The sequence below is a fragment of the Pteropus vampyrus genome, unplaced genomic scaffold, assembly GCF_000151845.1.
Source record: "Pteropus vampyrus isolate Shadow unplaced genomic scaffold, Pvam_2.0 Scaffold58, whole genome shotgun sequence".
NCBI classification, from domain to species: Eukaryota; Metazoa; Chordata; class Mammalia; order Chiroptera; family Pteropodidae; genus Pteropus; species Pteropus vampyrus.
The window spans coordinates 5,850,442-5,865,087 of record NW_011888839.1 but is presented as its reverse complement, the minus strand read 5'-3'; the positions used below and the strand labels follow the sequence as shown (position 1 = coordinate 5,865,087).

At 30.6% G+C, this 14,646-nt stretch overlaps 1 protein-coding gene across 1 annotated transcript in view; it reads right to left on the bottom strand.

Annotated features, from left to right (window-relative positions):
• ASCC3 (activating signal cointegrator 1 complex subunit 3) overlaps positions 1–14,646 on the bottom strand; it is a 266,182-nt gene that overhangs the window by 60,168 nt on the left and 191,368 nt on the right. Inside the window, exons 31-34 of the mRNA XM_011360723.2 lie at positions 8,323–8,460; positions 8,120–8,240; positions 7,004–7,136; positions 5,761–5,886 (exon numbers count right to left, since the gene is read on the bottom strand). Of these exons, the coding sequence (XP_011359025.1) occupies positions 5,761–5,886; positions 7,004–7,136; positions 8,120–8,240; positions 8,323–8,460 (518 nt within the window). The remainder of the gene's footprint in view (positions 1–5,760; positions 5,887–7,003; positions 7,137–8,119; positions 8,241–8,322; positions 8,461–14,646) is intronic.

Below are 14,646 nucleotides of genomic sequence, written 5' to 3'. Positions count from 1 at the left end.
GAAACAACATGGATTTAAACTGTGCTGGTAGACTTACATAGATTTTTTCCAATAAATACTGTAAATGTATTTTTCCTTCCTTATGATTTAACACTTTTTCCCTCTAGCTTACTTTATTGTAAGAATACAGTATACAATACATGTAATATACAAATTTTGTGTTAATTGACAGTTTATGTTAGAGGTAAGGCTTCTGGTCAACAGTAGGCTATTAGTAGTTAAGTTTTGGGGAGAGTCAAAAGTTATACACAGATTTTCAACTGTGTGGGGGTCAGTGCCCTTAACCCGCACATTGTTCAAGGGTCAACTATATTAACAATATATTTTGTCTTTCATTTTTTCCCAACAAATAAAATTTATCTGCCAAACTTTCTGCAATATAAGTCCTCGCTTTCTACAGTGATCCCCCCGTATCCACACTTTTCCTTTCCATGGTTTAGTTACCCATGGTCAATAGCAATCTAAAACTATTAGATGGAAAATTCCAGAAATAAACAATTCATAAGTTTTAAATTGCGCACCATTCTGAGTAGCGTGATGAAATCTTAAGGTATCCCGCTAAGACCCACCTGGGATGTGAACCACCCCTTTATCTATGTTGTATACACTACCTGCTCATTAGTCACTTAATAGCCATCTTGGTTATTAGATCAACTGTCACAATATCGCAGTGCTTGTGTTCAAGTAACCCTTATTTTACTTAATAATGCCCCCCACAAAACAGGAGCAGTGATGCTAACAATTCAGATATGACAAAGGGAAGTTATAAAGTGATTCCTTTAAGTGAAAAGGTGTAAGATCTTGACTTAATAAGGAAAGAAAAAATCATATGCTGAGGTTGCTAACATCTACAATCAGAATGAATTTGGTGTCCTTAAAATTGTGAAGGAGAAAAAAGAAATCTGTGCTAGTTTTGCTGTTGTACCTCAAACTGCAAAAATGATGGCCACAGTATGTAAGTGCTTAGTTAGGACAGAAAAGGCATTAAACTTGTGAGTGGCAGACATGAAAAGAAGACAAGTTCCGAATGATGGCAATGTATTGAGCCAGAAAGCACTGAGTCTATACAAAGATTTTATTTAGCAAGAAATCTCCTGAAACAAGTGACTACATTCATATAACTTTTATTACAGTATATGTTATACTTGTTCTATTTTATTATTAGTTGTTGTTAACCTCTTATTGAGCTTAATTTATAAATTAAATTTTATCACATGTATAGGAAAAAACAGTATATATACGATTTCATACCCTCTGTAGTTTCAGGAATCTCCGGTGTGTGTGTGCGGGGAGGCGGGGGGAGGGGCGGGGGGAATCTTAGAATGTATCCCCTGTGGATAAAGGGGGCACTACTGTATTTCACATTCATTTGGCTTGGTAAGCCTATAAATTTTCCAACATTTTTTTCAGGTGTCTGGACAAATATACAGTTGATAAAGTTATTTCTAAATTAAAAAGACTACTGAAAATGTGCCCAAGACACTGACTGAATAAATAGTACCATTTTCTTGGTACTATTAGTATCATATTAGTATAATAAATAGTATCATATTCTTGCAAATAGAGCAAGGATCAAGCTATTTGTTATGCAATTAAAATCACTAAAGAAAGACATTATGAAAATAATATTACCATTAAAACAAAAAGTTAAATATTCCATTTTTATCCATAAATTTATCAGGCCATTTGAAAACAAAAAATCTCACAGATGTTGCTACTGATAACCATAAACCATTCTCTATAGATATAACTAGAATGCCAACTTTACCATTTGATGCCTTAATAAACAATTTTAGCATACTTACAAATAATATTTAAAACTATTAATAAAAACTTTTCTTAAAAAAACTGTAGATTCTTTTATATTTATTTTATTCCTGTTTTATGTATTTAGAAGATATATTTTGATGGGCTAATATGTCTTCTAATGTGTATTTATTTAAAACTGTTGGAAAAAAATTTAACTAATTTGTGGCTTTTATTCAGATAAAGTACAGTCAGAGTAAACATTTCGTAAACATTTAAAATAAAAAAAAAAAAAAAAACCCAACTAAAATCATGTCTCTGAGACTACCACAAATTATCTGAGGACTACACTAAAATATTATTCATAATCTAACTTGCTAAAAATTAACATTTTTTGAGCAGAATAACTTAAAAACTCCCATTGATATTTCTTCTTAATATAGTTCTTTTCTAATGCACTCACCAACATTCTTACTGACTTGCATAAAAGAAGAAATACAAAATTCAATTTAAAGTAATTGAATTGACATAAAATTTATTCAATATCAACACTTTTATCTTTATAATATCTGGGGCTAACCTAGAATTTTAAAAATCCCTAAAATTGTTTTCTTCAGGTATCCTGGTATAAATGCTAACTCTTATTTATTTTTAAAAAGTGACAACTTTTAAATATTGAGACTGCTAGTTAAAATGTTATATTCAGAATATAATTGTAAACTCTCAATCATTAAAATACTTGTCTCCTATGCAGCCAACACAAATACTAAAATGCATCTATTTTTGTTAATGACATAACTTCACTGATTTATACCAAGTATTCTCTGTTAATATTTTGAAACAGAGGATCCTTGGTATAAATCAGTGAAGTTAGATTATTAGATTATAAGGCAATTTAAAACATTTTCAAATACTTATGATATTACTACATCTTAATTAGACATACAATTTAAAAGACACTGTTAAACAATAAAAATAAATGTAAATGGAATTATTTTTTAGTAACAAAAATTTGAGAGATAACATATTCTGACACTTCTGTGACTAAAGAATGGCATTTATATTTACATGATCTTTATTAATAGCATTATTGGTCTTTGCTTCTATCACGTGAACTTTTCAGTCACTGTGCAATTTCTAGCCTAAATAATTATAAACATTTAGCTAAAAACATTACATATCATTACTTCAATAATCACTTTACTAACTTTAGAAAGCATGCAATGGCTAAGTAAAAAGGTCTGTTTTCGTGTCGCACTCTCCACGGTACAAAATTTATAATTTACTGGTTATTTAAACAGAAATATTACACAACTGTTTAATTATGGATAAAGGATACAATGTATTTTCATGCTCACTGCATTGAATCATCAAGTCATTATCTTCTCTTTGCCATAAACAGACAGCCTACCTTTTTGTCAGCATGCTATTTCATTTATTCCACAGAGAAACCCAGTTTCACAATAATTGACTTGTCAGAAGCTCTAATTTATGAGGCCGAGCTCTGTAAGATTTCTCTATATTGGACTCAACCTGCACACAAGCAGGGTTGAATATTTACAATGCTGTTAACAGGTGCTGAGTTGTTTAATGATTCTAATAGCCAGAAGCGTACTGAGAAAGCCAGCGGGATCACAATTACAGGCTGTTTGAACACAACAATTACTAGTCCCTTGAGAGGTGTGAAAGTCAAAGGCAGTTTGATACTGACAGCATCTAGCACATGGGCTAGACAAGCTAACTTCTATTAGCAGTCCATGGGGAAAAAGTCATAACAAATCTTTCCCTATCATAAAAATTTACAAAGTTCATTAAATTTTAACAATTAAAAAGTAAAACAACTTTAAAAAAAATCTTTAAACTATTTTATTAAAGGACAAACAAGAATACCACATATGAAACCTCAAGTTATCTTTTTCTAACCTTAATAAGGATGAAATTTCACCAGTTGAGAATAAAAGAGATTTTACTGTAATGTAAAACACAGATAAAGTTACACCAGTTTGGATTTAATGTGAATAGTGGCAACCATTTCCTGTTTGGTTTATGTAAACCTGGCCAGAGATCTTGCTGGGAAATTTTTCATCAGTATTGAAATGCTGCTGCTATAACTGTCAGTACTGGGAAGTCATTTGTTACAGCACCATGTTTTTTTATGTTCAGATTATGCAGCAGTAATAATGACAGAAATAATGAAAGTGGTTGCAGGGACAGCTGAAACTACCACAACATTTTTCCCTCAGAAATATTTAAAAGCTTTCTCAAGGGAAAACAGAAAGTAAAATTGAACATACAAATTGAATCCAGAACTTGATGTAGAATATATTATATTTCATGGTACATCAGTACATGTATTTATATATATTTGAACAAACTAATGTGTGTGTGTGTGTATATATATATATATATATATATATATCTGTACCTACATATTTATACATATAAATACATATCTTTGTATGCATGTATGTATTTATTTACATATCACAAACACACAAGAATATAAACAGATATAATCTTTCAACATAACTGTAATTTAACTAATGTCTTGGATTTCTATTGCTTTTTGCTTTATATATTTTGACGCTGTGCTTTTAGTCACCTAAAAATTTGTAAACTATAACTTTTTAGTGATTGCTCTTGTTATCAATATGAACCATTCTTCTTTGTCCTTTTTAAATCTTTTTTGCCTTGAATTTCGTTTTGTCTGAATGTAATTCTATAGCTATTACTTTCTCTTTGTTATTGTCCTACATATCTTCTTTCAATCCTTAATTTTCAGCTTTTCTGTATCATTTTGATTTGATCTGTTGCTTATAAATCATGTTTAACTGGATTTATAAAAAGGAATCTAAGAATTTGTCTTTCAAAAGTTTAAATCATTTAAAACATTATGATTATTATTGACCTATCTTATGAAGTGAACAGATTATGTCAGTCTTCTGCTCAAAACCCCTACACTAGCTCCCATTTCATCCAGAATGAAAGTCAAAGTCCTTGCCATGGTCTCTAAGGTTCCACATGACCTGTAACCCCACTGAACCACCCCCGCAATCCCTAAGCTCATTTCATGCTACTCTCCACCCCTTGCTTTTTCTGCGTCAGCTACACCTTTTCCCTGCTGTGCCTTGAATACACTAGACATGCCTACCTTAAAGCTTCTCCTGTTCTCTTGGCCTAAAATGTTCCCTACATATTCATGTGGTCAACCTTTTCATTTCTTTCAAGTTTTTGTTCAAATGTCAGCACTTTTTTAAAAAACAATACAGTATTATTAACTACAGTCACCATGTTATATATAATATCCCCGAACTTATTTATCTTATAACTGAAAGTCTTTACCCTTTGACCAGCATCTCCCCGTCTCTCCCTTTAGCACCTTTAAGTAGGCCCATTCAGACTTCCCCCACCTTCTCCACTCTCTGGCTCCCCTAGTCTTCCTTACCTTGTTCTTTTTTTTTTCTTCAAAGCACTCATTACCCTCTCAGATACTTTGAAATTTACTGTCTCTGCTAAAAGAATATGAGTGCTGTGAAACCAGAAATTTTTGTGTATTGTTTACCAATACATCTTCAAAATGCCTAGAATAGTTCCTGTCACATAGTAGGTACTTAATAAATGAATTAAGGAATATAGATTTAATTTTTAAATGCTTATATCTTACCATTTTAAGGAGCCAACTGCACCTAAGTCAGTCATTACCATGTAGTTTAGCACATTTCTTAATGACTTTAGTGGTCCTGTCTCCCTAACTATAGAGCAAACTCTTTGATGATATCCTAAATTAACTAAAACAAGCTAAGAAATAAATGCATACAATTATTCCTTTTCTAATATATCATAATGTATTATGATCATATCAGAAATATCACCTGATTCTCTGGGCAAATTCATACATCTACAATGTCCAAAGTTCTGATATTTTTGTTATGTATCTGAATTTAAAGATTATATTACTTTCAAACATATTTACTTCTAGTGCAAAACAGAACTAAAAAGTTGCCCTGCACTTACCTGGGGTTCATGATAAGACGTCGGAAAAAGTAAGTCCAGGTAATATAATCCATTGCATCTTGCTTAGATGTTATTGTACCACCAGCAATCTCTGCATTTAAATGGTCGGAGAGCACTCCTAATAAACTATATAGCAAAAATATGCAGGTATTAATAGTTTTAGCAAAGGACGTTTGAAGGACATGAGAAAATGGCCATAATAAACTGAATGAAAAAAAAAAGGTGCTGTTTTACTCTCAATTTATAAATGACAGAGTATAAATCCATACGGTCAATTTAAAGGGCAATTTGGCAATATCTATTTGAAAAATCAAATAGCAATTTCACTTTTCCATTATCATCTGCTAGAGAAACATTTATATGTTAGGATAGAGAAGCAAAATACTTCATTGCAATATTATATGTAAAAGGAAAAAACTGGAAACTCTCTAAATGCCCATTAATAAAGAATATATAAATATAGAATACTCAGTAATAGATAAAAAATTAAGTCAGATCAAGATACAAATCATTGCTTCACATTCCTGTTTGCTGAGTGTTTTTTATTATGAATGAGTGTGAAATCTTATCAAATGCCTTTTTGCTTACATCTATGAGGTTATCATGATTTTTCTCATTTTTCCCTGCTAATGTGGTAAATTATATTCATTTTTTTTCAAGTAATAAATCATCTTTGCATTTATGGAATAAATTATACCTAACTGTTCTATATTATCTTTCCTTACTTTGCTGGAATTGATTTGCTAATGTTTTGTTTAGGATTTCTACATCTATATTCATGAGAAACAGAGTTTTGTTACATTCCTTTCTCATAAATTTCTTCTCAGGCTTTAGTTTTTCTGATGTCATAAAACAAGTTGGCAAATATTCCTATCTTTTCTACTATTAGGAAGGGTTCAGGTAAGATTGATGTTATTTCTTTCTTAAACGCTATGAAGAATTCACTAATGAAGCACCTGGGTCAGAAGATTTCTTTGTGAAAAGATTTTAAATTTAAGATTCAATTGCTCTGATTGATGAGACTATCTAGATACTCCATTTCTTTTTGTGTCAGTTTTAGTAAATTTTTTAAAAAATAATTTTACTATTTGATCCAAATTTTAAAGTTTTTTGTAATATCTTCTTTTTTACTTCAAATAATTCCTGTGAACTACTTTCACTGATTTTTATCTAATACAATATAACCACAAAAATATCGACTTGCTATATGAATTCATTTTAAATAATTTATAGCAAATTTTACCTTGATTCAACTGGGAAAGGTTCATAAAGAAATTTTTTATAAAAGTCTTTCTTTATGTCATGAACCAGAATTACAGCTTTGCCTTGGTCATCAAACTGAGGCCTCCCAGCACGCCCCATCATCTGGAGTACATCTATAAAAAACAGGACAAGAGGTATTCTGCAATGTGGCACATAGCACAAGGTATATTTATGGATTATGGCATGTTTCTACAACAGAACAAAATAATAAAAGAAACAGAATCTCTTAACAGCATGTGTTCTATCTCTGATGCCTACTATTGAGTTTCCTAATAATTAAATAATCAATTCACTATGACAGAAAATTGAGTCCCCAAAAGGTTTTCTCTTACTGTTTGTAAAAGAAAGAGGAAAGTTTATTTAGTTAAATGCTTAAAAATGCTGTTTAAGAGTTATTATTTTAATTAAACAAGAGAAAGTAACACATAGAAAAATTGCTTTCAGAGTCATTTAATTATTTTTCCCCTATGAATAATGGGTCCATTTAGGCCTCACCCTTCTACCCACAGTATTTTTCTCTTTTATACTGCAGGAATCTTTGAAGTAGTAACGATTTTTTAAAAATATATACATGCATTCATCAAATAGAAATACACATTGACTATATTTTTCTCCTTAGAAACAATAAAAATGCTTTTATCAGGTTTTAAAATATGTTAATAGCCTCTTCATGAACAGATTGTAGCAATGAGCACCTTGGTTCTAGAAGTCCCAGGGAAGTATCATTTCCAGTGAAACAAGTTTAAAATTAAACATTATAATGTTTAATTATAATTTGTTAAGTAACTAATATACAAGTAACTAATTATATAAGTTATAAGAATATACTGTTGTTTACTTCTATCTATTTATGAATTTGAAACCATTAGTTATGCTTTTGATGTTTATTAACAAATTGGGTAAATGTAAGACTCGGTAAGTAAAAATAAATAAAATGGTTCAATACTTTGAATAATATTTGCACTGGAAACAAAAGTTTACAATTTGCTCATCATATGCTTAAATGTAACCCAGTCTCAAATTTAATTCATGCAAATTCAAATTATTAAGAAATAAATAGAAGCTTAAAGTATCTGTAAATTAAAAAAAAAATTACCTGTAATGGGAAAATCCACGTAACGTCTTGTTTTTCCATCATAATATTCTGTTCCCTTAATAATTACTAAATGAGCTGGAAAGTTTACACCCCAGGCTAATGTACTTGTAGCAATAAGAACCTAAAAAATAAAAGACACTATATCTAACTAAAACATAACTTTTAAATTACATTTAAATATCTGTTCACGGAAAAAAAAATACCTGAACTTTACAGTTTACAAAGAGTTCTTCTACTGTTTTCCGGTCCCTTTCATGTAGTCCAGCATGATGCATTCCTATTCCGAAAGCAAGTGTAAGCTTCAGGTTGGAATCTTTTAGCGTTCCAATGATGTCCTCCATCTGCAAATAAAAACATAGTTATACAATGTGGGTGCACTGGCTTTAAAATTTTCATATTAAGGCTGTATTTCATTAATTTTGCTTTTTGCTTATGACACTATATGAGCATTAAAAATATACCCCATCTACAGTTGCAATTAAAGTCAAATTAATTGAAGAGAATATCTACTTTAGTGAGAACATGTATTCTAAATAAATTAAAGTTTAAATGTTATCCATCTTATTTTTATGCTCAAGGAAAAAAATAAGTAGATAAGTAGATTGGATAAGTAGAATATCCCCTTAATAAGTAACAACTATTAAAGGGATGCAGTGTTGCATAAAATATTTCAATATCTCTGTTCCATCACTTGTTATGGAAAAGACTCCTATCTTTTTATCTCAGTGCTAAAAATTTAGAAAATATGGACAAAAATCAATCCCACCATCACACACAGGAATTGTTCAAATTTAGGTTTTCTCACTGCCTTCGTGACTCAGGGCAAGCCAGATAACCTCTTTGAGTCTCAGTTTCATCATTTAAAAAATCAAACTGGTTTTATTTTTGTTTACCTCTCATTTCTTTGATCAATAGTGCAGTTATATATTTTTCAGATTTACTGGCTGTTTTCTTTGTAAATGATCTTTTCATTTCTTAGGCAGATGTGATAGACTTTTTTCTTATTGGCTTGTGATAGGTATTTATGTATCATATGCTATAATGCTTTCATCGTTTTTTGTTTGTCCATTTAATTTTTATTTTTTTTACTTTATGAACTTAAATTTTTAAATTGATCCCGTATGTTTTGTTGGTTAGAAAACTTTTTCTCATCTTGAGATCAAATACATATTCGTCTACTAGTTCAACTTCTGTTATAGTTTTATATTTTGTTTAAATAATTAACTTATTTTATAATAGAAAGTATGACAGAAATCTAAGTTTATTTTTCCTAAATAATTAATGAATTATTCTAGTAATTCTGGTTAAGCAATTCCTTACCTCACTTATTTTAAATACTAATGTTATTATATCCAGAATTCTTACATATTCCAGTTTCTGAATTTTAAAAGAGATTTAATATCCAGCCTCAGTTTAACTCACTAAATTTTCATGACTAAATGGTTTCTGAAACTCGTATTTTATAAATACTTTCTGAATATTCTATCACTTTCCATTCTACATGGAAAATACTTAATGCAACACAGATTTTATGGCAACAAGCAGCAAATCTTATTTTCTTACAAGACTTACTCCCTGTAAAGAACTAAATAGAAAGCCCAATCTCTCTCTATATAATGATAGACCTCTACTAGTCCTCAAAGCCGAGGATGACATAAGGTGCAGCATGAGGAAGTTTTTTCTGGGCAATTCCAATGAGGGGAGTAATGCAGAGATAAGTGGTTTGAGAATACAAGAACATTTTTTAAAAAGACACATTTCAGTTGTCTGTTGCTTCACTAACACAGTCCAAGAGCAAACAATAGTGGAGGAGGAACCTGGAAATAGGTACATGTATAATTATAAGCCTGAAGACTGAGATAGAAATATCAAAAAACTGACATTGTCTTCAGATTTTATTTCCTTTTTCCCTTCTGCTATTAATCACCTCAAACATACACAGGTATTCTTGCAATACACTTACTCTCCTGGCTGTGTATAAACTAATAAGTAGCTCATAAAATCTCCATCTAAAGACACTTTAGCTGGCTGCTGCAGTTTAGTAAAAAAGCATAAGACAAGCATATCCATATAATCAAGCATTCCAACTGTTTTCATTCTTACTCATTTTTTTCCCTCCAATGGTCAGAAAAACTTTCCAAGTTTTCAATGTGGGAAAAGTTGCTTTATACCCCAAATCCAAAAAATAGGAAGATGAGGTTTGGCTTTGTAATAATTATTAATGTATAAAAAGCATTGCATAGACTTAGGTAACATTTTAATGACATATACATGAGAAATTTTATTTACCAATTTTCTCTGAAGTGAATGCAATATATAAACAGTTTATTCTGTTTCATAGTCACAGTACAGTCATCTGATATTCCTGTGTTATTTACTTTATAAACTGTTAAGCAAGAATATGGAGATGTTAACATAAATCCACTTTACCTTTAAAATTAGCACAGGATAAGGAAGCTGATGACAAATGCATGTTATAAAGAAAGGTGCTTCCTTGTCCCATAAATTATGTTAGCCATTCTCAAATGATAGCCTATTATCCATTTTTTGTTCAATAGTTCATTGAATAAAATATCTTTATATCCTCAAGAATTAATTCACTGATATTCTTGCTCTGACAATTATTTCAGGGATTTTTTTTTTTCAGTTTCACAACTTAAACAACAGTGTATTATTATAACTTGTCTAATTTATAGCGTTTCATTGCAATGCCAATCATCTTCAAAAAGTAATGTACCATTTACCACAGGAAACCTAAAGAATCCTATGGCAGGAGGTTTGGCCAGGCATTAACATTCTGTCCTTTCACATCAGGGAAGGCTAGCTGTTTCTCATTCCCCCTCCCCCACTTTCACATAAATCAACGCATTAAAAAGAACTATTTGCCTATCTGACCTAAAATCCTCATGGGGACAATCACAAAAAATAACTTCATTTATTATATGATTACTGTGGATGAATTCTCAGTTATTTGAACACCATAAAAAAAATTTATAGTAATGTTACTCAATCATTAAGCGTAACATAGTACTAGGACAGCCTGTTTAAATTAGAAAATATAAATTTTTGATTAAACTAAGTTTCATCTTGATCAAAGCATCATAATGCAAGCAAAATTTTTCAGGAATTTAAGATAATGAAAGTTTAAAACAGTAATAGATATTATTTGAGTATTTATTATGTAAGTAATAAGGCAGTGTGCTTATTACTTCACAAAATGATCGTATTTAATCCTTTTATATAAATATAGTGCTAATGTAACATCCAATTCATTTACATAATTCAGTATATTACAAATTTAAAAAACTCAATGATTTTGAATACTATAGAGTAGTCCTTCTCAACCTTGATTCCATGAGAGAATTATGCCTCACAAAAAAATGTGAATTACTACCTTCTTAATTTTTCCAAGGATAGGGAGTATCATTCTAGGCAGTTAGGAGAAAAATTCATTTATTACATATAGTGAATAACTTAGGACATTTAAGGCTTAATTCTTGTTAAGAAAGGCTAATACAGAATTTTAAAAAGAATAATCATGACAATTAAAACACTTTGATAGAGGAAGTTTTAAAGCACAGTTCATTTCCGTTCAACTAACATGTGTTGTAATGCACAGGTATCTTTCCAATGAATGATCTTTGAAATATGTCTGAGTACATGTTAGTTAAACCAAAAAAAATGTTCAATATTATAAATAAAAGAAAAACAGATCTATGTTCCTCCAAGCAGTGGTCTTTTTTTTAGGGTGGTGGGGGAGGATGCACATATGTAAACTGTTGAACCAATTACTTTACTTAATAGAATTTTTTTATATTTTAAATTTATTATACTCAAAAAGCTTTTGTAGAAAGAAAGGATTCCATTTAAGTAGATACATTACTCTGTGCCTGAAATACATTCCAGTCAGAATATAATTCAGTAAGTTGATGACAATGCTGGCTCCAAAAGAAAGGAGGAGACCAGATTGGACAAGAATGAGCTAACAGATTGTGCAGCTCAATTCTGTCCCTTTGAGTGTGATATATTGTTTCAAGATGCTAAAAACCCATACTTTCTCAAAGCATATCTGTTGTGCTGGTTTTCCCATTTTCACAGAATCCTCATTATCAGAACTCTGTACTCTTTTCAAAGCACGTCAGACTCAGACCATATGCCACTGAATAATGCTTATCAATTGTCTAAAATGTTCAATGAAAGATGCACTGTACAGAAGAACAATAAAAGTTATCAAGACTTCCTTTTTTTAGAAAAATAATTAAATATATAACATCTGGTACAGATGTTAAATGAAGTCAAAACATTTCCTCATAATTACTAAGTGTTAATTTCTTAAAATACACTTCTGTATGATAAACACCACAGACTGAAGGGGAAAAAACTAAAATGAAAGAAACACTTTAGAACATTCTATTCTTCTACTAACAGGAAAGAAATAAAAAAATTTAATTAAAGATAGCAAGTTTCCAAACTTTACCATACTCCTCAGAACATATTCTGTTGCTGTCCTCTCTGAAATCCAAAATGACCATATTTCAAAACAATTCACCATATTGTTAATATTTTTATGTATTTAGACATATAATTATATGTAAATTATATAAATGAAATCTAAAGAATCTTTGCTGTGTCTGCTAAATACACACAATACTATTTTCATTGTTTGAGTTTTAGCTTGGCCTGATTCTTAGTAACAGTAATATTAAAACTGGACTGTAAGATATTAAAAATTTTTCTTTATTAATGTTTCTAATTTGATTCACTATGCTATCCCAGTGTAAGTGCTTCATATTTATTTTTGAGTATATTTTTTATGCTTATTTCCATTTTTTTTGGAGAGTTGAGATTCCAAGACATCCTTGGAGAGCATTTCCACATATTGAAAAGCTTTTAAAATGCAGAGAAAACTGATGAAAGGAACATTATAAAATTAATTTCCTAAAGTAGCATCATTTTAAATGAACAAATACTATAGTAATATGAATTAAAGAAGGATAACAAACAAAAGGTTATAAAAATACGATCAAATTTTACCACAAAGCTTTCAGCAAAAAGAACCTGTTTATAAGGTATTATTCGATGAAATAAACATTAACATTTATTTAACATTTAATTCTGTTCCAAGTACATTAAATGTATTAATGCATTTAATCCTCACAACAATCCTGTGAGGTTAGGATTATTATTATTCTTTTATAGATGAAAGGATAAGGTCAGAGGTTAAACACCCCATGAAGGTCAGGTAGCTTGTAAAGAGCAGTCAGAATTGAACCCAGGAAGCCTAACCCCAGAGTCCAAGCTCTCAATCACAATGCTACTCTCTTATCACCATATGAATGAGAAGGATATTCAAATAACTACTCAAAGTAATGGCATCATTCATTTGTCTTAAGGTTGGGCCTCACTGTTTTAGGCTCTATGCAAAAAACAGGTAAGATTTAAAGTAATGAGTAATATATTAAAGTCACACAGCTGGAGAACTCTATGCAGATAATTTGCAAATCTATGTATTCTTTATTGAGTGTCTCCCCTTCTATGCCTCAAAATGAAAAATATCTAAAATTATCTGTTATAAACTAAAACATCATCTCTTAGTATTTCGAATAGCACAGCTCTTGTTGGTTGCCTGTGTTTGATATTTTAGCTACTGACTCTACTCTGCTTTATTGTATTTCCATCCATGTCAAATTACACACACTCTCACTTTGACTTTTCTAATTTCCCTACTCAGTATGTTGTGTATAATTTCATTTACTGTGTGGCGGAGTGAAAGAAGACAGACTCTGAGTCAGCCGCCCTGATTTTAAGTTCCAAAGCTCCACTTATTCGCTTTGTGATAATGAGCAAATCACTTAATTCTTTTGTTTCAGTTTCTGTAGCTGTAAAATTGGGATAACAAACAATCTTCCAAGAATTCATGATTAAATGAGATAATATAAGCCTTTAGTTAACTATAAAGCACTCTAAACATACCCATTATTACTAAGCATAATAAGAGCTTTGCTTCTCTCTTCAAGAGGACATGCATGATTATTATCACAGGCAAAGAAAAAATGAATAGCCTCCTGTCTTACAGCTGTTCTTAATTATACAACTATTCCACGAGGCCCAAATGAATTCAAATACAGCAAATCTGTAGATAATGTCTATTTTGACAGTTAATATTCTGAGTCTAATAGTTTCTTTACTAGTCAGTTGTTAAAGAGGTCTGAGGCCTGATCAAAACAAAAATCACTTGAGGTGTGACTTTTGTATAAGCCAAATCTACTTTAGTTTGATTAAAAACAACAAAACCAGATCCTTAGAGTTGAAAATATAGTTGCCCTGAATTAAACTCAAATTAATTTCTCATAGTCAACATTCTCAAAGTCCATCTTCAAAGCCTGGTACTAAATTCTTACCTATAGAAAGAGGTCAATCTAAATATGCCGAATGAAAAAGCAAATGGGTAAAAAACCCCACAGAACTATAGCAAAATGTCATTAGTAGAAACCACCGAATCTGAATTTGTGATAATTTTGAGTAAA